Genomic DNA, 27,483 nt, shown 5'->3' on the forward strand with positions numbered 1-27,483 from the left:
CTGGTATGACAGGTATGAAGCCAGACTGCATTTTGTGGATATATGTCTGTAAGTCTGAATACAAAAAAAAAATGCAAACGTACCCATGAGGCAGTCCCAGACCATGCCCAGCACTACTGCACCATTACAAATATTAAAAAAAAATAATAACAATGTTTATTTGTTATTAAGTCGTTTACAGAAATTGCTCTAGCCTCAGTTTCAGATCAAGTTATAGATCTAACAAAACCAAATTTTCCCTTCACTGAACACTAAATTACACTCTCTTAATCATTCACTCCAACATTACAATGCAACACCTAGTATTCGGATTGAAGCAATATAACATAACACACGATCCATAGCCCTGCAGTGTTGACAGCAGTGACATCCTTCCTACTCTTCTGTTTTAAAAGTCAGCTTGCTTCCAACTCTTCATGTTATTTTAGAATACCCCTGTATAGGGTCCCTTGGACTTAAATTTCTGCATTGCCACATATTTATGTAAGAATTCATTAGAATTTTCACTTTCTACCTACATTCCTGAAAACAATAACCAGTTTCTGTGAATGTTCACCAGTGATCTGCTGTAGCATTGGTCCACCTCTAATTATCACAGACACGGATTAGTCTTTTTCAAAACACATTCTCTTGGTTTTCCATTGCACAGAACTCATGTCACAGGATAAAAAAGTACCAGTTGCACCTAACAATGCAGGATTCATACACGAGATAACATGAGCCACAGCTTTCTCTGGAGTAAACTGTCATCATTCCATTGACACTAAGATTCCATCCCAGCCTGAATGAATCCTGCATTGATATCACACAGAAAGATGGAATTAAATGAAACAAACAAACAAACAAAAACCAAAACAACAACAACAACAACAACAACAAAGAAATGAAGATCAAAGAGTAACTAATTATGTTAACTTTAGTTAATGCCTAACATTCAAAAATTGTATTAACTTTTAAAGTAAAACAATGTCAGCAACATGCACGTGTTCTTAAATATAAATTTTTTTTTCTATGGAAGTATAGAATGGATGAAACACCTCTGACAAAAAAAAAGATACATAAACGCAAGAGTTTTCATTCTGATTCTGTAGTCAATCCTCCAGCAAAAGAAGACAAGATTGAATATTCTCAACCTGAAATCCTCTTATTCCGTATAAAAATAAAAATTGCAAGCTCTTAAAATGCTAATTAGTGCAATTAATTGGACACACGAGTAGTGAATTTGCAGGTCCATTGTTTATTCTGCCTTTGCAGTTCCTCCTTTTGAACTCCTTTCTGCCTAGTTAAACACATTGGTCCGTGAGTCCTTTGGGGGGTCAGCCTTCATTAAATAGCCTCTCTGCTAATAGTGCTTTTTAGAAATGCTGCACAGCTGCATTTCACATAACTCACGTAAAACCTTCACTTGGAACTGCTTCCAGTTGCAATTTTACTATCAAGAGCAACACATTTGCTATATGGCCATGAAGCATCTCAGCATGCTCTTTTCTAGGACAGCTTCCAGGACTCTAAATGAGCGTAGGGTTAGGTAATGTTTAATTTGGCTTCAATTCCCAGACAATTTGACTTGTTAAATATTTGTGAAAAGCTAAGACAGATCTCTAACATCATAAACTTTTGGCAAAGATCTTCTGCCTATGAGAAAAAAAGAAGATATATATATAGTAAACAAAAGATGGATATAAGCATTTTTTCCCATTGTGTTTTACAGATAGAGACTCACCTATCAATGCTACCAATGCAACTGGCTCCCAACATTTCTTTCTATTTCCTGCAGTAGTCAACAGATTTGTGGTACCAAGCTCTAGCAAAGTCAGTTTCTCTGCAAATCTCTTTATAAACCCTATACGGCCCATCATCGTGTTAAGTATCTTTAGACTATATTCCATGACCTTTACTCAGAAGATATCTAACGGCAGAATTTTCTCAAGCTGAATAATTTCAAATTTGCTTTGAAATGAGGCTAGAGATAGAAAAACTAAGGCAAAAAATAGCACTGTCCACTGTATTGCCATACCTATTTATTCATGTGAACAAGAACCACTGGAATAGCAAGGCAGCTCTTTCTATTAATTGGAAGAGGCTTCACATCTGGTACCATTCCACGCTCTTGTTACTTTTATTTGTAGCAGTTCAGCAAAACTACTTCTCTTCTAACTACCTCTTAGCTCATGTAACATTTCTCACCCCTGAGAAGGTGTGCTAGGTTTTACTGTAGCCTTGAGAAAAGCCCAGGAAATAATGAACAAGATTTAACTTAGAAAATCACGACTGACTACAATTGATGCTGCTGATTCTCTGGGCAAATATGACTGATTAATTGCTTTGACCCTCGACCTCTCAATGACACAGGCTCATCAGTTCACTTGACTTGCTTGCCTTGCTCTTTCTTGCCCTTACAGTTTTTCTCCTCTATCCTCCTCCCTTCTTCTTGTCTTGCTTAGATCCTTTTGTTTGTTTAAGACACGTTTCCCTTTCTTCTTTCCTTTTCCCTTTTACTTACTCTTTTCACTCCTTTCTATCTCCCTACGCTTCTCTACTGATGTCTTATTTACATTATAAGCCACTGAGAATTGAAGCCTAAATGGATGAATTATATCTATAGAAATGAAATAAAATGAGCTTGAGTCAAATAGCTTACGTGTAAAACTATCACTGCAGATGAAGAAGGAAGGAAGATCCTCCAGATCTAGACATCCTTGCTTCACCTACGAAAGAATCATGTTTTCTCTGGAAGCAATACACGTTTAGACTCTATTCACTCATACTACTTCACTGCAGCAGTCACTTTGAAGTGACTTCTATCGAGTTATGAGGAAACCTTATCAAGGACTCAGAAGATCTTCCACATTATAAGAGTCACGGTCATGGTAAAAGTCATGGTAAAATCATTCCTTAAACTCTTTAATTTAGTTCTCTCACCACGACTTCCAAAAGCTTAGAAAAACAAATTGATCTATAGAGCTCATAGACTTCATAAGTAACATTCCACGATCATTAAAGGATCCAACCTCACACTTAGATTTAAAAACGCACAGAAACACTTCGTGCACACAAATAGCACACGTGGAAATGTTCTTCCAAGTATTTTTGTTTTGTTCTCTTAACTTTATCATCAGATATTACTGTACTTAAATTACCTGTTTAACAGGATAACATGAGTTGTATTTGTTTTGAGGGAGGTGTGTGTTTTGTTTTTGAAGCTAAAATAAGGAAGATTTGTTTATTTGGGTTTATTCCTTCTGCTTGAAAAATGACAAGCAGAGCAATAGAGCTTGTATAGCAGGATCTCAGCACAGAACTCACACCTGCTTCATAACTCTCCCCTCTATCTAATATTTTCTGAAAATGAATGTTGTTCAAGGCCTCTCAGATATGCAGGTGTAGAATTTCACTGGCCCATGAAGATTTAGGTCAAAATCAAATATTATTGGACAGAAAAAACAGATTGTTATTACAGAATAGAAGGCAATATGTGTTCTGAGGTGGGTATTTATCACCTCTCTCCTTCTCACAGTAGAACGTGGGATCTCCTGTCACCCCTGCACACCAGCAGAAGTAATTCAGCTATTACCTCCTTGAGCTTTCTTCAAACTTTTTTGTGAATATGAATTCCAGTTACAGCAATTTATTAGTGTGCATTTTATCTAACTTAGTCCAAAGCTTCTTTAGCTTATCAGTGATTCTCTACAATATTTCACGTCTACATTCCTCTCTATGCTCTAATAAGTCTTTTCAGGTCCTTCCACAACAAACAGCAAAGAACTTTCTACCCATTCCATATGCTTATTCTCTTCACACCTCTTTGACCATTAATTCTCTACTCTCACACAATACTGAAGCACAGAATGGTTGAAGTTTCTACTACAATCCTCTCCTCAAAGCAGAACAAGCTTGAGCAGGTTACTCAGTGCAACGTTGCTATGTATGAAGGCTGCTCCAAAAGTAATGCCTCCTATTTTGTGTTGACCCACCAACCCATGTTGGGTGTATGGCAATAGAGGTTGAACCTTCTCGCCGGTATTTGTTGCTGCATGACAGACAGCAGCAGAAGAGCAGCTTGACAAAATGGCGTCTGTCGTGGAAAGTGCATATGAAGAAAAGGTACGGAATTGTGTTTCTCCATGCAGAAAAAATTACATCCGTTCACACTCATCAGAGCTTGCTGAACATTTATGGAGATCAAACAGTGAATGTAAGCACAGTGAGGTGCTGAGGTGGTGTGTTTCAGCAGTGGTTACAGCAAAGTGGAAGACAAGTCACATCGCAGATGGCCACGCAGATAATTTTAAAAGTGCAGCATGCAGGCTCTTGCTCATCACTTGTGAAAATGAATAGCTGGTAGTAGTGACTATGTTGAGAAATAATATTTTGTAGTTCAGAATTTGCTCTTTCAAATAATGTTATTGTGCTCTTTGTATCTATTGTAGTTTCCACGGAAATAAATAGGAGATACTACTTTCAGAGTGACAAATGTAAATGATTAAGAAAATTAATTTCAGTCCTATGTCGAAGGAAACAGAAGTCTTTTCTGGCAGTATTTAGCTAGAATAAGTTAAAACTGTCTGAGTTTAACCTAATGTTCCTTGTCAGGAAGCCAGAATGGATTCCACAACTGTGTTCCTGCAGATAGGTTTCTGCAACATGACTTCATGTACTAGAGTCAATATTTGTTTCAAAGTCCAAAGACCACCTGTTCTGTAAACATCTATGAACCTCCGCTGCGAAACTCCTGGATGAGGGCTAACTGAATGCATCCGTTTATTCCCTAAATACTGAGGAAGTTCTAATGGTTTACATATATACACTAATAATGTCACGAGACATGTAAATGCAGAAGGTTGTACAGATGCCACGCTGCTAGAAGACTGCTGTGTTTCCCTAGCCAAATTGTTTTTGAGATACAGATCTATGACCGTAGTGGGATTTAGTCTGGACAGATGATTAGCCATGTCATTAACAACAGGGAGTCCTAACTATTTACTCAGAAAGGAGCTGTAGTTTTGTGCATATCTGATGTATGATCACACCCCGTGCAACCAAAATTAAGGGTTGTGCTCTTTTTCATGTCAGATGACAGCCACCCAAACCAAACAACTGACCATGACAGCTGGAAAAAACATTCAGGAAAAATACATAGATGGCTTTCTGTAGGGTTAAAGGGAGACCATTTATAATTGGACATTTTTTCATTCCTGTCCAAGGCATAATTTCAACAACTAATGGGTTAATTTATTAAATTTAACAGAAAGACAACAGAAAATAAAGTACTATTAAATTCTGCCTTGTGGCACAGGTCTGAGGAAATAACACTCCCAATGAAATTAGAATCAAGACTGCATTTAACTTTAATGAAAGCAGAATTTAGTCATCAAGGTAACTCCAGTTATTTCCTAAGGATCGCATCATTGTTGTTGTTTCATGGCCTGGGCATATATTACATAGGTCACTCTGAAAGTAATGTCTCCTATTTATTTCCACGGAAATCAGAATGGATACAAAGAGCACAATAACACGATTTGAGAGAGCAAATTCTCAGCTGCAAAATACTATTTTCTAACATAGTCACCACCATTAGTCAGCATTTTTGCTAGGGTTGAACAAGAGCCTGCATGCCACACGTAAAAATCTGCACCAGCATAGGCGACCCACTGTCACCGCTGCTGAAACGCACCACCCTCTGCCTCACCGTGCTCACATCCTCCATTTGGTCTTCAGAAACATTCAGCAAGTGCCAATGAATGTCAGTGTGCCATTTTTTATGCATGGAGCAATTCAATGACACATCTTTGCTTCATATGCACTTCCAAGTCAGGTGTCATTTTGTAAGATTGGCCTTCTACTGCCATCTGTTACACGGCGACAACATGGAATGGAATATTGGTGGGAAAGTTCAACCTCTGCTGTCATACCACCAGTATCCACCTTTGACATTGTGAGCCAACGTAATATAGGAGGAGGCAGTACTTTTGGAGCAGCCTCCATAGTAATCCATAATCACCCATATCTTAAAATCATTTTACGTTAGTTTTGCAAGACTGAAAATGACAGCACGATGCTGTGAGTTTCAGAATCAGGCTTCTGAAGAAAAAAAAAAGATACAGAATATATCCCACAGCTTTGTTAGTCATTGTGCCCATCCATGTCTTTTCAGAAACGCTCCCATCGTCATTGCTATAGAGCTCAAACAAATTACCAGTGCTCTGAGATGTGCAGGAGACAGCTGAATATATAACCTCATTGGCCACATCTTTCAGAAACCCACTCAGCCTGACCTGGTCACCAAAGTTGGTTCAGCTAGGTTGCCATTCAAGTACTATTTTCACATAGGTGAGCTGGGCAAATATATTAGCAAACAACAAACATCATTATCTTTCATCTATGTCTGAAAGATTTCACTGCACCTAGTCATTTAGCAGTTGCAAATAAACAAGTCTTAAATAAAAAAACAGCCAAAACATTCTTAGACGTCTGCCTAACCAGAGGATGTTAGATAATGGATGAAGGGCATGCAGCATCAATCATAAAGCATAAATGGTACTAGACAAAAATACAGACAGTAACTGGAGCAGACAAAAATTTCTACAGATTCCTATCTGTAGATGGGATATAGAATGGAAAAATTCAATACCATCAGAAAGATTGTCAGGCTTATAGACATAACTGCCGTATCATTTATTTTGCTGATCAGTGTTTTACAAACCCTCTGCCCTGAAATTAAGGCTCAGGATTTTATTTTTTTTTTTTCAGCGTATGTCAGATTTATAAATAAAAATCAATGATGTTTCACAGCATGCTACTGACATTTTAAATCGTGTTCCAGAAAGGCTGACTTGAATTTTTTTATTAGTTTTGAAATACATTATGGAGGGGAAACTCTGGGGAAGAGCAGCAAAATCTCACAGCAGGGTGAGATTAGCTGCTTCCCCCTATGATTTCTTTTGTTTTCCAAAAATTAATAAAATTATGAGGCTAAAAATTATTTCATAGCCATCTAGAAAGAAAAGGTGCAGGAGGAGACCTCTGCAAATATTTTTTTTTTATATTCGCATAGATGTAATTATATACATACACATTATTTTTTTTCTATAGCATGAGGAATTTTTTCCTTTGTTTTCATTTCTAAACAAGTGTTTTGACACTTGACACAAGCTGCTTGAAAGCACCTAATCATGAACACATGTTGAAATGACATGTATGAGTTGCAGGTGGTTAGAATAATTAGGCACTAAATAACAGTTATGCTGGTTGCTATACCGAGTCATGTTCTCCATGCCATTGTTTTTGCAACTGAGTGCTTATCATGAGAATGAAATGCAAACAATAGCCTTGCAGAAAGAAATGTTTAAAAAGACAAACGGAGAACTATCAAAGATGAGACGTATAAAAACAGGAAAATGTAATCTTTTATTGATCCTCTCAAAACGATTGGTTATAAAAATGTATGAATGCACTGGTTTCTTACTCTGTATGTTCTCTGTAAGTGACAGCCTAGTCATTCGCTATTGGAAAATACAGCAGAATCACCAAAGAATGCTAAGTTTGCCCAGACACTCCTTGAAGACGTGTAACAATTTTGTCTTTCTGTATAAGCAAATATTCAACTTTCTGCCAAATGGTACTAAGCCCACCTGAAAACTGAAGTGGGACTTGTGAGGTGACCCTTAACAATAAGAATGTTTTTAATGAAGAGAAATGTCAGGATTAAGAATGTCACACCTTTCCTGCTGTAGTGGAAACGCTAAGTCATAGCCTGAAGCAGGGTTTGACCACCTGGTGGGAAGGCAGGGCCAACCCAGGGGAGCTCAGGTGCATTCAGTGCAACTGAGTGACTGGAAGGGCTGGAGCCAGGACCCACCCCTTCCCAGACCTCATTTAAGGGTCAGCAGGGGAAACAAAGTGATCTTGTTGGAGGTTCCTGGCTACTTTAGGCTTTTTGAAGGTGAGTGAAGTTTTGTTTTGTGTCTGTGGTTGCTGTATTTGAGGATATCCTCACCTGCTGTGGGTCTTAGCTTCTATGGTTTCCATTGAGTTACAGTGTTACATCTGCTGTACCAAAATGTACCAGAAGTAATAAAACAAACCAAAATGTACCTGGTTATGGCCTAGTATCCATGTTCACAATATAGGTTAAGGCTACAAGTTCCAGGGCTAAGAGTGTTTATTTGCCATTTTTAGTTAGTGGAGTACTCAGCTTATGCTCATCACAAGATGGCATTAGTCCATGTAACTGATGTTAGATCTTCTCAAGGAAGTAAACTTGTTTTAGTCTTGTGAAGGGTAACTGAAGCCCTAAGGGTAAGAGAATGACAAAAAAAAAAAGCAGCAGTCCTCTTTAACACAATTTTACATAGGTAGACTTAACATTAGATTAGTGCAAGAACTCTTCTTTAGTGTATCTTCTCCTTCTTCTACTCTATTTTCACATCCCTTCACTTTTTTCCCCTTCCAGTTCTTACTACTGATGAGTTTGTACTAGGGGTACTTAATTTCCTAAATTCATACCAGTCATTAATTCTGTCTCCTAGGAACAAGGTACTTTTTTTTGAAAATACTGAAGTAGCACCCACCATAAATCAACAACTCAAAGGTGTTCTCTCTTTTTGTATCTTCAGGAATCATAGCTTATAAGAAAACACCATGCCTGTAATTGATCTCTTTATTTACCATTTCAGATTGCTGAGAATGCCTTAGCATTCCAGTAGCAATGGTCAGAGCATGAGTTATTGAGAGGTGTAATGAAATAGAACAGATCACCCAACCTCTCCCCATCTGCAGTAGCACAAAGTATGTTTCTAGGATTCTGGAAATCTTTAGAAGCAAGGTCACAAAAGAGATTGCAGTGTGTAATTATAAGACACATGCACAGATTCCCACGCGAATGGCATGAATGTTTTACTAGGACTTAGGGAGGATCTCTGCTAGTAACTTCGGTAAGTACAGACCTGATCTCACAGAAAATGTTCTCTAGACAGAATGAAACTAGAACAAAAAAATTAATTTAAAGAATAAAAATTTACGGGTATTTGAACCTATTCAAAACTGAAGGATTTCTGCAGTCCACGAAACTTAATATTGATAAATATGAGGAAGTTAATGATCTTCCCATGCAAAGCAAAATATAGACTAGCAAATAATGGAAAACAGTACTACACTATAGGTCAAGAGTCAGAGCAAATACATAAGACTATACAGGTATGTTTGTGCTCTCCTGTTGATTTTCTTTCTTTTTTACCAAGCAAAGCTTGGATAAACTCTGAAACAAATGCATATATTGTGAAAATATGTTGAGTTTCACAGACAAAAAGTCCTTAAAATGCACATAGGAAGGGTAGGGGGAATATGTGTTTAATTACCAATGGCTTAGGTCTGAAAAATGGTAAAAACTTTTAATAAGTTTAGAAAAGAGATCGGTGTCTATATAAACACATTCTATCAAGAGAGTAGAAGAGGAATTAATTATAGTATTTTTGCTAAGAAACCCCCCTGTGTAGCTTTGAAGCACTGTAACGTGTTAACTCAAGCCCAAGAGAGAAAATTAATAATGGTGTATTATTTCTATAGGCTGTGCTTATATAGACACATATGAATACTGAAAAATGTTGAAGAGCAGCTGCCTCAGAACTTCACAGCAATCCCAGCTCCAGAAATTTTCAGCTGTCAGTGCCTAAGGGTAGCTTTTCAGTGCAGCTAGGCTTACAATGAAACAAACAACAAATCCTGTCTCCAGGGTTACAATTATCAGTTAAGTAAATAGCATTTTTTAAACTTATCTTCTAAATACATCAGTGGCAAAACCAAAATTGCTCAAGATAACAATGAACCAAATACAGGTGTGTCTGCATGTAGCCAGTCATTTCTAGAAGAAAGTAGAGTCAGGAGGTGGGGTAGAAACCAAGCGGAATGATTGGAGAAGCCCAACACACTCCCAGGAATGCGACTTGAAACTGAGCAAAGGGGAGCTGCAGTGCCCTGCTGCTGCTATGGCAATCATTTATTGGAATGCTTTCTCTCTCTCCCACCCTCTTCCGTGTAATGAATCTTCTTTCTTCTGCAGTATCTTTCCCTACAACTAGTTTGAATCAACTGTGTTGAGTGTGTTGCAAGTTCAATGAGTGAGAGATGAGTTCTCAGAGGTAGAACTCATGCTTATACTGGTAGAGATCAGTCCTCTTAATAATCACTTCAGGAATTTCAGGGAGATCTAAGTGGATTACTTCATTCCTGCACCAAAAAAATAAAAAATAAAAAAAAAAAGAGAGAAAATTGATAGAACTCATTTAAAAAAAAAAAAAAGAAGCAAACTAAGTTAAGTTTAGACAAAATTCCTCCTCCTTCAGGAAAGAAGTGAACATCTTCATCTGGAATCTGCAAGACCACATTTAAATTGCATACAAACCTCTAAAAAAAATGCATTTATTTTGTCCAAACAAACAAACAAACCGTTTTGCTGAATTCTAACACCAATGGACTGAACATCAAAATTGAAATAAGGTATTTTTCACAATGTTACTTTCCCAAGTTAAATGGACAAGAAGTCATGACAGTATTTCCTCTTAATAGACCCAAGAATGACTCCACACAAGAAGTGACAGACTCTCCTTGGTGGTTTGTTAAAAGACTCTTAAAACTTCTTAATAGCCTTTAGAGAGGTTACAATAATTCAGTTAAGGTTGGTAACAATAACCCTAACTTCTCTATATTTATTTTAAGTCGTACTCAAGCTTCATATACATTTTAAGGTATTGTTGAAATGTTGAAATATACCAGATGCAGAATGTTTGGAAGGAAGGGTTTTGACTTCTTAGTGTAGTATATGTATGTTTGTATGTCAATACAGAGATGACAATACAGCCTTTTAATAAATAACAGCTTGCTTAAGGTTAACAAGAAACCAGTGGTGAGCCTTTTCTACTTGTAACATCAACGCTTCCCTGATGCTTTACTTTCGAGTAATAATACAACTGTGCTTGGTATTAATAATAAATTGGTTTTGTTTTTCTTGAACTTAGCTTCAGTTAACTCACATTCAAACAGTCCAATAAATTTTCAGCAAAGTAGTTTGATCTAACAAACAAGTGGTTTCATATGGTTTCCAAAACAGCCATTGGCTTTGGGTGCCCTACATCTGAAGATAAAATGGAAGCACTCAGCATCTCCATAATGGACATCATTTTTCATGACTTAGCATCTTCTAGAGTAACTTCAACAAAAACTTGGTATAAACGCCAACAATTCAGGTTTGTTTTACACTGATATTAGTTGATGATTATAATGAGCAAGGCGTGAGCTTCCAAATCCTGTGCATCAGAATCCCCTGCTTCTTATAAAGTTTCCTGTGCTGTGACAGCTCAACTGAATGATTTTTTTCCCTCTATCTTGCCTTTCTTCCACCACTGTTCACCCAATAGTATCTATATAAATGTTTATGCTAGTCTAGTTTTTACCTTCCTCTGAATTGAAATACATAAGCATAAAGAACAAAGACTTGGAGTGTGTTTATAACCGTTGTGCCAGAAACCAATTAAATCAAATAAATAAAAATCAATATGGTAAGGTATTTTAAAATGTACTTTGGTCCTTATCAGCAAAAAGCAGGATTAGACTCTCTTCTAGCTGTAGCTGATAGACAACACTGCTTTTTAACTAAGCTGAAAACAGGAACAAATTCAAATAAGTAAAGCAACTAATAGCTGGCTATAAATAGAAGTAAACTGTCTTAGCAAAGTTCAGAGGAAATCAGTTTTACATTTAATGTGGACTAATTCATCCAACTCTCGCTGCCATTAGGAAGTTTCTGTGTACAGCTTTTGGATGCAAAAGGATGTTTCTTCTTTCTGTGAAAGACGATCACCACTACTAGAGACTGCTTACTTAATAAAATCTACTCTCTGAAATAATAACATAAAAACGTGCTTGCTGCACCGTCTATTTCTCTTCCCAGGAAAAAAGCTTCTCACATTATGGAGCTGAGTGTCCCTCTTTGTGAATCGACTGGTAGTTAAACTGATTCATTTTGTCCTATTTTGGGCTTCATATCTGTTTTCATCCTTATGTTCCAGTATTGTTGGAATGAGAACAGCTGTGATTGGGCACATCACTATCAGCACGTTCTCTGGGGTCTTATAACAGCCTAAGCAAGTCTGCTCCTGTTCTGAAGAAAAGAAATATTACCAATCATATATTTTCTGTCAGTATTTAGTATAATATTTTCAGCAAAAGTGTTGTTAATGAAAAAGCCAACCGTACATTAACTCCCATTAGCTAATTGCACTCGGTTGGCTTTTTTAGCAACTAAGCATGGGTTTAACTGTCACATCACCTGTAGCTATGATGAAATAGTACCTTTTTCCTTGTTCTGCACCTGTTCCACGATGAAGTTCAGTAGAAGAAGGTAATGATTCTAAGCTGTCTTAATTTATTTCCAGATTTAGACACGTAAGCAGAAGTCATCTCTGTGAACAGCAGTAACATTTTCAAATTTTCTACAGCTGTTTTTCATCTACAGCACTGACACACTTACCCTCTGGTCCCATATTTTAAGTTAAGAACTATTGTGAAGCAAGGAGAGGCCAACTGTGCACATCAGATTATGAAGAACTGGAGTTCCTTTAAATGACCTTTGAATACCTTATGTCTTTATATACTATCAGATTAAAATAACACCAAAGGAATAGTTAAGCTTGAATCTGCCGTAGAGTTTTTGACAGTTGCTAAAGGAATTTTCTGATAAAAGCGTCCTTTTGAAAACTCAAGTTTGTATCTAGGAAGAGAATGAGGAACAGCAACTGAAAAATCACCAAGAAAAAGACACTTAAAAAGAGCTGAAACAAAATGAGAAATGGTTTGTAAGTGACACAACCACCATTTCTTTTTTTTAGGACGCACTCTAGTGGACACAGACTGGAATGAGGATATAAATGTTATGGAAGAATAGACGATGAAAGCCGCTTGTTGGAAATAGTGATTAGAATTATTTACTAGCATGTTTAAAATTGTCTTATATAAGTAGGCAATATATTCAAGTTATACATGAAGGCTGAAGTTTCCATAATAAACGTATCTAAACAGAAGGACTGAAGTAAAAACACTGGTTTGAATGAAAACCTTCCTGGTCTATTTATCCACTTAGTCCATTCAAGACTGGCACAAGAAGTTGCTGTGCATTCATTATTAATAAATTTCAATTAGATTAATTTAATAATGATATTTAGTAGAGATGATCAATACAGTTTGTTAACGTGCAAATTCAGTAAAGGTTATTTTAAGATCTGACTAAACAAAATGAATGTGCTGGCTGTTGCAGCTCACCTATTATCGCACAGTAATCAGTAAAGATTTTAAATTGTAGAGCAAACAACCAGTGTCATTAAAAAGTACCTTATGATTTCTTACAGACTGACTTCTTTTTATTACATGTTTCTACTAAGTCCTTCCAGTATTTGGAGGGAGCATATAATCAGGAGGGGGAACAGCTGTATGTGAGGGTGGATAGTGATAGGACAAGGGGGAATGGTTTTAAGCTGAGCCAGGGGAGGTTTAGGTTAGATATTAGGAGGAAGATTTTCACACAGAGGGTGGTGAGGCACTGGAACAGGTTGCCCAAGGAGGCTGTGGATGCCCCATCCCTGCAGGCATTCAAGGCCAGGCTGGATGTGGCTCTGGGCAGCCTGGTCTGCTGGTTGGCGACCTGCACATAGCAGGGGGTTGGAACTGCATGGTCATTGTGGTCCTTTTCAACCCAGGCCATTCTGTGATTCTATGAAGTCACAGAAAGTTAATTCCTAGTGGCATAAATCCTCTGACTAAATTTTGCATTTAGTTCCACGTAGGAAACTTGTTTCACCTCCTACTAAACACAGCATTCCTTCTTAATATCAGAAACCTTTTAAATTCATGTCAAGTCTTTTCAATTTTTTTTTTTTTTTACTATATATTCAAATGATGATATTGTAGCCCCTACTGCAAAATAATCTTGATACACAAAATCTACATCTATATTAATTTTTTTTTTACACTTCAAGAATCAGCAGGTAATCAGTGAAAAATGTATTTATTTCTTTTATCCCAGTTCCAGTTTTTTTCTCCAAGTCAGCTGTGCCAGCTATTGTAGTTTAAGAACAGTAAGGAAGCATGGCATGCCAAAATTAACAGGCTTTATAGGAACACCCAGAAAGCAAAGAAACCAAAACAGGTATATATATAATCAGTTTTCTATACAAAGTACACTAATTAAGATGTAGCCCTTCAGGGTTAGCTAGTAACGAGTAGAAACTGTTTTGAGTGCCTTCAGATCAGATGGAACTTTCTTGTTCGAACTCTGGCGTTAAATCAGTTGCAATCTAAAGACAGAAATAAATATGTCAATTGTAAACATTAACATTATACAAAGAAAGAAAAAACATATAATACAGACAAGTCTTCATTCATAAGTAGAAATATGTATTCTTCCATTCAGTTAAATATGATGAAGCTTTATCACTAGACTAAGTCTCAGATCCTGTAAGTTTGAATGATGTGTTAGAACTCTGAGAACAGAGTAGTCTCGATGCTAAAGGTGAATATAGTTCCATTTCATTGATGTATTCTCAATTCATATTTCAATACAAAAATTGTAGCACTGCAAAACCTGCAATGACATCACCGATGGATTTATGTAATCCAACTTGAAACAACTTTGGGCATGAAAACTTGGTGAATGATGCAGAAGACACGTGTGACAAGAGAAGGTAATCTGAGACAGCCAGCGTGACTACACCAAGGGCAGATTGTGCCTCGCCCATCTGGTGGCCTTCTTTGATCAGTGGATAAAGGTTGTAGAGATGTCATGCACCTAAACTGCTGTAAGGCCTTTGATATGTTCCTGCATCATATTCCTGTCTCTAAATGGGAAAGATCTAGATTGGATGAGTGGACTGTTCAGTGGATAAGCATTGATTGGATGGTCATTGGCAGAGGGTGGTCTCTGTCCAGGTGGAGGGCCCTCAGAGGTCCATCTTGGGACCAGCACTCCTCATCATTATCAATGACCAGGATAGCACTATCGAGTGCACTCTCTGCAAGTCAGCAGGTGACAGTAAGCTGAGCGGTGCAATTGATGGAACAGAAGTAAGGGATGCCATCTAGAGGGACCTGGACAAGCTTGAGAAGTGGGCCAACAGGTACCTATTGAAATTCAATAAAGCCAGGGTAAGGGCAATCTCAGGTAAGTGTACAGACTGGGAGAAGAACTGACTGAGAACTACCTTGGGGAGAAGGACTTGGGGGGTTCTGGTGGATGAAAAGCTTGATGAGAGTCAGCAGCGTGTGTTTGCAGCTGAGAAGTCCAAAGTGCAATGGGGGCTGCATCAAAAGAGGGGTGGCCACCAGGGTGGGTGAGGTGATTGTTCCTCTCTGCTCCACCCTTGTGGGCCCCATCTGCAGTACTGCATCTGTGACAGGGTTGTTGAAACTAGATGACTTTTAAGGTCCCTTCCAGTTCAAGCCATTTTATGGTTCTTTGATTCATTTGCACTTCTGATTTTGCAATTCATTTATTTAAGGACACAAAATACACCTGAAGCCTCATGTACAGTTTTTAATATTCAGTTGCCAGAAAACTGTAAAAAACAGAGCTAGGTAAGACCTTGAGATCCCATCACATTTACCTCTTAGCAAAATCAAAGTAATTGTGAAAACTTGACCCTAAGTATAGTCATAAATATATTCACAAATGTATTTGGAGAACATTTATAAAACAGGTTGTTACTAAAGCAACCTTAAGCTTAAAGCATGTTAATACCACACTTAAGTTATAAGCTGGAGTTACACTGACAACGTCAGAAAACAAGTGAGTAAATTACTAAGGCTAATAAAGGAAAATGGGGTTCCCATGTAGTACTAAAACCGTTAGCCTACAAACAGGAGGGGAATCAACTCTTTGAAAGGTTTGATAACTGCAGGGTGAGGGGAAAAGGTTTTAAGTTGAGGGAGGGGAGATTTAGGTTGGACGTCAGGGAAAAGTTCTTTACAGAGAGAGTGGTGAGGTGCTGGAACAGCTGCCCAGAGAGGTTGTGGATGCCCCATCCCTGGAGGTGTTCAAGGCCAGATTACATGGGGCTCTTGGCAGCCTGGTCTAGCATTAGGTGGGAAGGTTGGTGGCCCTGCATGTGGCAGGGGGGTTGGAGATTCATGATCCTTGAGGTCCCTTCGAACCCTGGCCATTCTGTGATTCTGTGTGATTCAGTGTGACTTGGAATTTTGCTGGACTATCTAGACTGCAACTGAAAAAAGACACATCAATATTTATCTCCAGTGATGTACATAAAGGGCATCATCTGTTAAATGAACTGCCACGTAGTTGTTCTGATAAGTCAGCAGAACAGTGCATTCTGCTGCACAAACAATGTACTTCAGTCCAATCAGGAAAACCTAAATAATTTCAGTCAAAAGCAAGTCAGCTTTCATGATTTAGTCCATGTTCTGTATGACACCTGCTCAAAAGGCAAAGTAAAGCTGCCTTCTCTCTCGTTATATTAATGCTTCCACTCATAACACACATGACTATAATGGGGCATTTTAAGTCTTGGGGATTTATTCACTCCACACCACATGGCAGTGTGTCAGAATGCACCAGACAACGGGCTAAGGACAGTGTGAAAACTGTGGTCAAAATAATATGCCTTAGAATTATAGGAATGAACCAGCACAGGATTAACTAGAACAGTCTTAATCGTTGATTTGACAGCAAGCAAATATCTGAGAATTAATTATTTGTAATCTCTTTGTTTCCCAGCACTTACCTCAGACAGTCCGTTCTCATCTAGTTCCTCAACTCTGGACAAATTAGGTGCTCCTTCTCTATCTGTAAGTTCATCTCTTGTCTTTTCATTTTCCTAAGGTCACAGAAATATGTTTTCAGTTAAAAGTATTAGTGTCATGAGTAATCATCTACAGTGGATACTTTTAAATATGCTAAAATGTCTTTTACGTATTAATGTAAAGACAGTACTTCAGATGCATGTTACACAAATGTTTGTGTGTGAATAGGTCGTTGTATACCTGTCAAGACTATTTTTATGAGGTTTTCTTTAAAACTGTAGGATTCTTTTTTACTTCAATTTATATATGTATATACTTCTGTTACATTTACACTGTCATTTTTCCAGTTATGTGTTATCAGAATTTCAACACAGTGCTCTAAAAATATCTCTCAACTATTGTGCTCCGTGTAAAGTTAAGAAATATTTCACATTTAAGTTAAATGTCAATTATTGGTCTATATTTTTTTACTGAAACAGCATTATAAGAATATATATTCACATGGACCTCTGTATACTCAGAGGAAGATCACAGAATCAAGAGGCACCCCAACTCCAAGTGATAGTTCCTTTTCCAGTTACAGCAAATGGACTTCACACTGCCACGCAGTGAAACATTACTGTCTAGACATTTAGATTAGACATGTAAGTTTTAGTACTTTCTCATTCAAAAATAAGCTGAACTTTAGCTAGATTTTACAATAAATTTATGCTGTGTTCTGAATAAAAACTAAATAAACCTGATGGAACAGATGAAAATTGAAGTATAAAACCTAGACTGAAAGGAAGCATTAAACATTCTTCCCTGATGTTTGCTTTTTTTTTTTTCTTTGTGTTAGTTCAGTGCTTCTAGGTTTCTGCCTTGTGTTCTGTATTTACTGACTAAATCTGAAAAGGACAGCTGATTAACAGTATTTCCAAATCTTAATTAATCTTTGGCTTAAACCTCGGGATCCTGCTGCTGCAGCTGCATGTTCTCTTCTTCATTCTGCAGTTTCAACTTCTCACGTTCTTGTTCCTATCATAAGGAAGAAGACAGCTGAAGATAGCGTACAGACTTCTGATACTCATTCTTCACACCCCTTAGTAGTTAATATTTATCATCTCCTATAATTTGGATTAGCCTCATTGAAGCTTTGCACAGCACATAATATAGACAGATTAATCCATACAAATTCTACGGGGGAAAAAATAGGTAAGATAATTAACTACAGCAGACAGTCTACTTATTTTAAGCTACTTTTCCTATAAATTTTAACTTAGTTGCTGTTTAGCTTCGACTCTTCATTTTTGGTAACAACTTAGCATGCAGCAGGTAAGTTTTGTTCCCCAGCTGCTGACTAGTCCTTCATTTATCATTTCCAAAACATGATGTTTAAACACTTGTTTTGTTATCTTTTTTTTTTTTTTATATAGTCAGAATATAATGACTGCTATTGTAGGGAGAGCTTCTAGTTGCCCCAGCATCATATGCTACTATAATAATAAAAATTATGTATTATTATTAACCTGTCGATATTCTTCAAATCTCTGTTGTATCATCAGCTCTTCTTCCTTCATTTTTCTTAACATTTCAAGTTCTTCCAGGGCTGCCTGCTGTTCTTTTTCCAGTTCAATTTTTTCCAACGTTCTCTGTGTCAGAGATAACACAAAATAAATAAATAAAAACAACAAAATATAGAGAGAGATTAAACAGCATTAATTAGACTGCCGGGAAATGCTTTGCTCAAGGTAGATCCACCTTTTGTTCTTCCTCTAGAGTTCTCTTGTAGTTGTAAATCCAGTGTGCCAGGTACTCTATGGGGTCTGCAGGCTGATGCTCCACAACCTCTGCCAGACCCTTTTTCAAGCAACTTCCCAGGCATCTCCTCAGGTACTGAGACTCCATTCGCATCTATTGACGACAAAACTACAAACATTAGTTACCAACAACAGAACATGAGGGTGAATATGTAACTGTGAGCAGTCGCCAAGGAGTTTATCAGATTCCTTGATGGACCCTACCGCTGTGAAACCTTGGGAGTCTGGAATGTAAGGCAGAGAGCAGATGGTATCTGTTTGCATCTAAGGGTAAACAGGAGGTTCTGTTTGTATGCATTGTTTATCTTATCACACTTCAGAAACCTTTCATCCTTTATCACTGTTGTCTGGGAGAAGCGAGGCCAATTAACTGATTAGAGGGACAGGAATTTCTTGCTTGCAAGTGACTGGTAAATAAGATGTATGTTGAACACAATAAAGCAGAACTATTCCGACAACTATTCTGCTGCTACAAGAAACCGTGAGAGCTCCCTAACTCGACTGAGCGCCCACAAGAATACAATTAGGAGTTAGGGGAGCATTGGCTGCATCCCGTGCTGAATGTGAAGCTAATAATTTCATTAAAGCTAATTTAATCAGGCAATCGGTAAGAGAAAATCGTCTAAATGGGGGAGCGGTCCCGCCGTGTGTTCCTACCAGCCGGCTCTCACAGCGCGTCCTCCCGCGTTACCAAGCAACCGCAGCCGGGCGGTGTCGCTGCTGTTCCGCCCGCTGCCTTCCGTCGGCCGCCGCCATTTTGCGTCCGCTTCCGCCGGGGCGCACGCGCGGCCCCGGGTTGAAAGGACACCGCGCATGCGCGCGGGCGGCCCGTCTGAGGCGATGGCGGGCGGCGGAGGCGCGGCGGCGGAGTCCCGCGTGGGGCAAGTGGTGTTGCCCGGCGACGTGCTGCTGCTGCCCGCGCACGCCGAGCAGGACCCCGAGCGGTTGCCGCTGGGCACCAGCGCGGCCCCGCGGGGACGGCTGCTGTGCGGGCCGGGCTTGCGGCGCTGTGCCGGCGGGCTGCTGGTGACCAAGTGCGGGCTGCTGCGGCACCGGCAGGCGGGCGGCGGGGCGGCGGCGGGCGGCGCCTATTGGGTGGACTCGCAGCAGAAGCGGGTACGGCGGGAGGGGAAGGGGGAGGAGGGCGGTGCGGGAGGAGCGCGCTGACCGCTCGTTCCGCTCGCAGTACGTGCCGGTGAAGGGAGACCACGTTATCGGCATCGTGACGGGCAAGGTGGGGGACGTGTTCCGGCTGGATGTGGGCGGCAGCGAGCAGGCTTCGTTGTCCTACCTGGCCTTTGAGGGCGCGACCAAGAGGAACAGGCCTAACGTGCAGGTAATGCTGCCTTTTACCTTAGTAAAAGTTTGTTTGTGCCACTCACACAATATTAAGGATCTCTTGATCACATGAGGAAAAGGCATGTGCTCCGTGACAGCCAGCACGGCTTCACCAGAGGAAGGTCATGCTTGACCAATCTGGTGGCCTTTTATGATGGAGTGACGGCATCAGTGGACAAGGGAAAGGCGACCGATGTCATTTACCTGGACTTGAGCAAGGCCTTTGACATGGTCCCCCACCACATCCTTCTCTCCAAACTGGAGGGATGTGGATTTGATGGGTGGACCACTCGATGGGTAAGAAACTGGTTGAAAGGCCGCAGACAGAGGGTGGTCATCAATGGCTCTATGTCCAGGTGGAGGCCGGTAACGAGCGGCGTCCCCCAGGGGTCTGTCTTGGGACTGGTGCTCTTTAACATCTTTATCAATGACATCGATGACGGAATTAAGTGCACCCTCAGCAAGTTTGCTGACGACACCAAGCTGAGTGGTGCGGTCGACACGGTTGAAGGAAGGGATGCCATTCAGAGGGACCTTGAGAGGCTAGAAAGGTGGGCCCGGGTGAACCTGATGAGGTTCAACAAGGCAAATAGCAGAGTTTTGCACTTGGGCCGGAGGAATCCCAGGCATTCCTACAGACTGGAAGGAGAGGTCCTTGAGAGCAGCCCTGTGGAGAAGGACCTGGGGGTCTTGATAGACGAAAAACTTAACATGAGCCAGCAGTGTGCCCTTGCGGCTCGGAAGGCAAATGGGATCCTGGGCTCCATCAAAAGAGGGGCGGCCAGCAGGGACAGGGAGGTGATTGTTCCCCTCTACTCTGCTCTTGTGAGGCCCCATCTGGAGTACTGCGTCCAAGTGTGGAGCCCCCATACAAAAAAAACACGGAGCTGTTGTAGAGGGTCCAGAGGAGGGCCACGAAGATGATCAGGGGACTGGAGCACCTCCCCTATGAGGACAGGCTGCGGGAGCTGGGCTTGTTCATTGTGGAGAAATGAAGGCTGCGGGGTGACCTCATTGCAGCATTTCAGTACCTAAAGGGAGCCTACAAACAGGAGGGGAATCAACTCTTTGAAAGGGTTGATAACTGCAGGGTGAGGGGAAAAGGTTTTAAGTTGAGGGAGGGGAGATTTAGGTTGGACGTCAGGGGAAAGTTCTTTACAGAGAGAGTGGTGAGGTGCTTGAACAGGCTGCCCAGGGAGGTTGTGGATGCCCCGTCCCTGGAGGTGTTCAAAGCCAGATTGGATGGGGCCCTGGGCAGCCTGGTCTAGCGTTAGGTGGGAAGGTTGGTGGCCCTGCATGTGGCAGGGGGGTTGGAGTTTGATGATCCTTGAGGTCCCTTCCAACCTGGCAATTCTGTGATTCTGTGAACATGGCCCTTGGCAGACCTGATAAAGCAGTGCAGTAACAGAACTGGCTTTTAATATTCTTAATGTCTGAAGAAAGAGAAACTTAAGTTTGGTGCTTCAAAGAGGAGAAGTTATTGTGTGCACTATAATTCTGTAATCTTTGGTAGTAGCCTTCCAGATTCTAGTGGTGATATGGTTCCACATCTAAAGATGTCTTTAGTAGAAGAGGAGAACGCTTCCTATTATAACAGCTCATTTCTCTATCACCGGTAATTCATTTCTCCATCACCAGTAATTAACCACCTAATCATAGAATGGTTTGGGTTGGAAGAGGACCTTAAAGATCATCCAATTCCAATCCTCTGTCACGAGGATGATTGCTACCCACTGCAGATCATACTGCCTAGGGCCCCATCTAGCCTGATCTTGACTGCTTCCAATTATGGTGCAGCTGCAGCTCTGGGCAGCCTGTGCCAGTGCCTGACTGCCCTCTGAGTAAAGAATCTTTTCCTAACATGTAACTTTAATCTCCCCTGTTTTAGTTCAAAGCCATTTCCCCTTGACCTATCACCAGGTAGGCTATATAAAAAGTCACTCCCTTCAAGTATTGGAAGGCTCTGATGAGGTCTATCCAGAGCCTTCTCTTCTCCAAGCTAAACAAGCCTAATTTCCTCAACTTTTCTTCACAGGAGAGGTGTTTCAGCCCTCCTCTGACCCATTCCAACAGCTCTGCATTCTTGTGCCAGGGGCCACAGGCTTGGACACAGTACCCCAGATGGGGCCTCATGACAGCAGAGTAAAGGGGAACAGTTACCTTGCTCATCCTGCTGGATACCCCTCTTTGGATCCAGCCTAGGATGCTCTTGACCTTCTGAGCTGCGAATGTACACTGCTGGTTCTTGTCCAGATTTTCATCCAGTTTACAACTATTGTGCTGTCTTGGTGCATCTTTATCGACTAAATGTTTCTTACGAATGTGCAGTATGATCTTCACAATGACTTTTTGTTTTCTGGCACTGCTTGCTTTAGGTGGGAGACCTTATTTACGGTCAGTTCCTTGTAGCAAATAAAGACATGGAACCAGAGATGGTCTGTATAGACAGCAGTGGAAGAGCAAGTGGAATGGGAATAATTGGACAAGATGGCTTCCTCTTCAAAGTTTCCTTAGGTCTGATAAGAAAGTAAGTACTAAGAAATCCAGTTGCACTAACATGTAAGGATTGTAGTTTAACCCAGCAGGTGGTTAAACACCACGCAGTCATTCGCTCATCTTCCTCCACACTTTCACCTTCCCCCTCCCCCCCCACACACACACACAGTTTCCAGTAGGCTGGGGAATAGAATGGTAAAAAAACAAACAAAGAAAAAAAACCCAACACAAAGTAGAATTCATGGGTTGAGTGAGATAAAACTATTTACAAAGAGGGAAAAAAAAAAGAGATAATACTTAAGACAAATACATATATATGATGTATATAGCAAGTGATGCACAGGCAATTGTTCACTACTTACTGACTGATGCCCAGCTAGGCCCCAAGTAGCAAAAGAGATAATGTCATATGGTATGGAATATCCCTTTGGCCACTTACAGTCGACTGTCTTGTTTCTATCCTTTCCCAGCCCTGCCCTGTGCCTCCTAGCTCCTTGTTGGTTTCCCACCCTCCAGTTGGTAGGACAGTAATAGAAAGTGGGAAAAAATGAATGCTTGGCTCTGTACAGCGCTGCTCAGCAACAGCTAGAAACATCCCTGTATTATCAACATTGTTTTTCCTCATAAAATAGAAACATGGCATCATAGCAGACACTGAAGAAAAACAATTCTGTGCAGCTGAAACTGTTACTGAGGAGAGTAACATTGTATTCTTAGGTAGGACATGCACAGCTATGTCTAATCCAAGCAGCGTGAGCTAGCCAGTAATCAAGCTATGCGGTTATTCTAGTGCATTTATGCCAGTTTTACTGAGTAGAGGATGCGTGTACATTGAACTAGAAACAGTGTGTGACTATCTCAAAATAGGAATTGATAGTGATAAATGATGGTCCAACTTCTTGTTGCTTTGATGTTAAGGGGAGGAGAGGTGGGCATCTGTTCTTTGGAAATACGAAGTAGCTATTCCATACCTGGGTTTTGTAAATAATTTGGTTTGCATGTCCTATCATCAGTGTGAACAGTAAGTTATTTTTCAGCCTTGTTCTCAGTAACTTCTGACTAATTAGAAAAACAACTATCAGTACACAAGCGCTCTCTTTAGGTGCATGAATTTTGAGAGGAAAACTTGAATTCTGATACAGTATGACTATTCTGACTGGACATGCAATTTGAATCATCTTACCTTTTGGAGCTGCTCTTGTAACGCCAGTGCTGCAGTTTAGTTGCTGATTGACAGTGATGTAATACTTACCAAACGTGAGTGTTCACTTTTCCCTCTAACCCTTTCTAATCTTATTTTACAGACTCTTGGCTCCCAAATGCGAAATAATTCAGGAACTGTCACAGCTGTACCCATTTGAGCTGGTGCTGGGAATGAATGGGAGAATATGGGTAAAAGCAAAAACAGTTCAACAGACTTTAATTATAGTAAATATTTTAGAAGCTTGTGAATATATGACTGCGGAGCAGAGGAAACAAGCACTTGCCAAACTGTCAGGGAATTGAGTAAAAGAAAGTTTGAGGATTTGTGAGAACTGTTGGACCTTCTGTTTATTTTTGTATTCAGATTTATATTAAAAGTCACACTAAATGAAGTCCCAGACGTTTTTGGTGGTTCTTCAATTCCCCTGATGCACTCAGCTGGTTCTACCTTTTTTAGGATGACTTGCGATTATGAGACACTGTCCATTGTTGTGGATTTTGACTGGTGTGGAGATGGGCTTGAAGAGCTTCAATTAACTGTAGGTTTTGACATGCAGTTTTTCCAGAAGAAAACAGGTCAGTTTATAAGCTAGGTATTACTAGTTAATGTTAGCTAGGTTTTACTAGTTAATGTTAGAGCTTCAGACAGTACGTATTTACTTGGGGGAGCTGAAAGTATCCTGTGAATCATCTGTTCTGGTCAGGTGTTTTGTATAAGTAGTGATGGATTGATCTACTGCCATTTTAGAGAATTTGAGTGTAGAGACACAGGTGGAGAGATACAAGAAAGTAATTGTAGGGTGCACCTGAGAGTAATTACAGTGTGCTTCAGGGTACTGCTGAATGCATCATCCCAGTGGCATTAACACTTTCCCTGCAAGATAACCCGGCTAATAGTCTTGATGAAACAGAGTTCAGAATATAACCTCATTATGAACATTTGGGAAACTTAATGGCTAAATGGAGGTGCTATAAGGGCTGCTCTGAAAGTCATGTCTCCTGTTCTATTATTTTGGCCCACCATGTGAGAGGTTGATGTTGGTAGGGCAGTAAAAGTTGAATCTTCACTCCAATATTCTGCTACACATTGTTGCCATGTAACAGATGGTAGCGCAGGGGCAGTCTGACAGAATGGCATCTGACATGGAAGTGCTTATGAAGCAAAGACGTGGAATTGAACTCCTCCATGCAAAAGAATTTTCACTCATTGCCATTTGTTGATGCTTGCTGAATGTTTATGGAGACCAAAAAGTGGATGTGAGCTTGCAGCCCAGGAGGCCAACTATGTTCTGGGCTGCATTAAAAAAGGGGTGGCCAGCAGGGACAGGGAGATGGTTGTCCCCCTCTACTTGGCTCTTGTGAGGCCCCATCTGTAGCGCTGCGTCCAGGCCTGGGGCCCCCAGCACAGGAAGGACGTGGAGCCCTTGGAGCAGGTCCAGAGGAGGGCACTGAGATGGTCAGAGAGCTGGAACACCTCTCCTATGAGGAAAGGGTTTGTTTAGCTTGGAGAAGAGAAGGCTGAGGGGAGACCTCATTGTGGCCTTCCAATACCTGAAGGGAGCATAAAAACAGGAGGGGGAACGGCTGTTTACAAGAGTGGATCGTGATAGGACAATGAGGAATGGTTTTAAACTGAGACAGGGGAGGTTTAGGTTAGATATTAGGAGGAAGTTTTTCACCCAGAGGGTGGTGAGGCACTGGAACAGGTTGCCCAGGGAGGCTGTGGATGCCCCATCCCTGCAGGCATTCAAGGCCAGGCTGGATGTGGCTCTGGGCAGCCTGGTCTGCTGGTTGGTGATCCTGCACATAGCAGGGGGTTGGAACTGCATGGTCATCGTGGTCCTTTTCAACCCAGGCCATTCTATGATTCTGTAGTCATAGTGAGGCAGTGGGTGGTGTGTTTCAGCAGTGGCAACAGCAGCAGTGGGTCGCCTCCACTGGTGCTGATTTTTACAGTCATGGCATGCAGGTGTTTGTTCACGGCTGGCAAAAATGCAGCTAATAGTGGCACTATGCTGAAAAATAGCGTTTTGTATCTGTGATTTTGCTCTCATGTAGCGTTCTCATGCACTTCGTTGTATGGAAATGAATACCATGGAAATGAATAGGAGGCATTACTTTTGGAGTGACCTACGTAGTAGACTTAACAGCAATGATATTTGAAGTCACTTAATAACTCCTCAGTTGCATTTTAAGTACAGATGAGATGAAGGCCATTCTAGCAATAGGTACGTCCTTCTCATCTGTATGCAGTTTAAATTTCTTTGGTTACATAACAGAGACTCAATATATCTTTGGTTCATGTTTAGCAAAATAAACATCTCCAAAAAATAAGCTGTTAGACTTCGTTGTATAATAGTTACTTGCATGCATATGAAGGAAATGCAGTCCTGGGATTAGGGGGATACAGTGTCATTCTATTGTATGAATAGTTTGTCTCTGATGTTTTAAGGAAGTTCCCTGGAGTGGTGGTGGAGTTCTTTGACAGCTGCTTTCTGTGGTAGTAATACTTACACGTATCCATCTAAAAGACTACAGCAGTGAAGTTTGCTGTTACAAGCAATTACCTGGGTATGTCTTGTGGTTCTTAAGCTGAATGGCTTGATAAGCAGTATTCAATAAACTAGAAAAATTGTATAATTGAAGTAAGCCTGCAAAGTCTCTTAATTCCAAATAGAAATGAAATCTTTCCTACTTACTCAGTCTTTTATCCAAAGTTCAGTCCACAGTATTTAATTACATGTGTTTCCTAGTCATCTTTCTCATTTAGAAGTTGCTTCTATTCATAGCCACATCTGACTCATCTTTAATATGCTTACTTAGGGCTTCCCTCTGATTCAATAAAAACCAAACTTTAATGGTTTCCTTCTGAATTGTAGCCATTAGATTCACAATTTCTTTGTTTCACTACCCTTTCTCCTTAGCATTTAGGGTACTGTTCATCTGCTTGGTAGATCTTTTCAGAAGGCTTTTAGCTTTTCCTGTCTCTTGCTCCTAGTTGAAGTGACTTGCACCCACATGCCATAAATACTTTTAAGCTTTTAATGTCTCGAGTGTACATTACACTGTAATAAGGATTTCAGTAAATCTGTTCTTTGTTGTCTCCTCAAATTAAACTAAGCAGAGCCCATGGAGGTTTTTTGTTATTAGGAAAAGAAAGAGTCATAATAAAAGTATTTGCCAAATCATATCAGGGAGCTAATTCTAATGGGTTTTGTGAATATTCTTGAATCATAATGGTAAAACCACAGGAAGTGGGAATGGCACGGATCATTTCCTGAAGAGTTGTGGCTTGAGATGAAATTAGCCTTATCTTTCCCCTTTTGCCTGTCTAAGCAACCTCCCTTCCAGAAGTTTCGAGTTTTAAGCCTAATATGTATGATAAATGAGCGTTCATTGATCGTAAAATTCTGCTTTTTGTGGTGCAAAGTAGCAACTGGTGACTTGGAAAGTTTTCTACATTATTACTGCTATGTTTTACACCATCCCTAATCATGTCCTACTGCCAATCATAGAATCGTTTGAGTTGGAAGGGCCCTTAAAAGTCATCCACAACCCAATCTGGTTACTCAGAGCCCATCCAGCCTGACCTTGAATTTCTCCAAGAATGGGGCATCCACCACCTCTTTGAACATCCTGTTCAGTGCTTCACCACCCTTATTTTAAGGTTTTTTTTTCCTGATATCCAACCTAAATCTCCCCTCTGTTAGTTTGAAACCAGTTCCTTTTGTCCTGTCAGAACAGGCCCTGCTAAAGAGTGTCTGCTTATTTCTTTTGTCTTAAATCTTTCTTTTCAATATCTAAAGGTTGGGGGGTGGGGTCTTAGATACTGAAAGGCTGCTATCTT

General features: G+C 40.3%; 2 protein-coding genes across 3 annotated transcripts; one reads left to right on the forward strand and one right to left on the reverse strand.

The window, feature by feature from the left end:
• Window positions 1–14,031: 14,031 nt before the first annotated feature.
• On the reverse strand, window positions 14,032–19,371 carry DYDC1 (DPY30 domain containing 1). 2 transcript variants are annotated; one of them, XM_031602491.2, is made up of 6 exons: window positions 19,257–19,371; window positions 18,541–18,693; window positions 18,309–18,431; window positions 17,746–17,817; window positions 16,782–16,874; window positions 14,032–14,342 (listed from the first exon to the last, which is right to left on the reverse strand). In XM_031602491.2, exons 2-6 carry the CDS (start codon window positions 18,691–18,693, stop codon window positions 14,295–14,297), a joined length of 489 nt encoding a protein of 162 aa, XP_031458351.2. In that variant the 5' UTR covers window positions 19,257–19,371; the 3' UTR covers window positions 14,032–14,294. The 2 variants fall into 2 exon arrangements, with proteins under 2 accessions (XP_031458351.2, XP_031458350.2); XM_031602490.2 differs by lacking the exon at window positions 19,257–19,371 and adding an exon at window positions 18,804–18,892.
• Window positions 19,331–24,028, forward strand: EXOSC3 (exosome component 3). The gene is made up of 4 exons (XM_031602488.2): window positions 19,331–19,715; window positions 19,786–19,935; window positions 22,313–22,464; window positions 23,738–24,028. The coding sequence occupies exons 1-4, from the start codon at window positions 19,413–19,415 to the stop codon at window positions 23,937–23,939; spliced, it is 807 nt and encodes a 268-aa protein (XP_031458348.1). The 5' UTR covers window positions 19,331–19,412; the 3' UTR covers window positions 23,940–24,028.
• The last annotated feature ends 3,455 nt before the right edge of the window (window positions 24,029–27,483 follow it).

This window comes from Phasianus colchicus, chromosome 8 (genome assembly GCF_987193195.1).
Source record: "Phasianus colchicus chromosome 8, bPhaCol1.hap1.1, whole genome shotgun sequence".
NCBI classification, from domain to species: Eukaryota; Metazoa; Chordata; class Aves; order Galliformes; family Phasianidae; genus Phasianus; species Phasianus colchicus.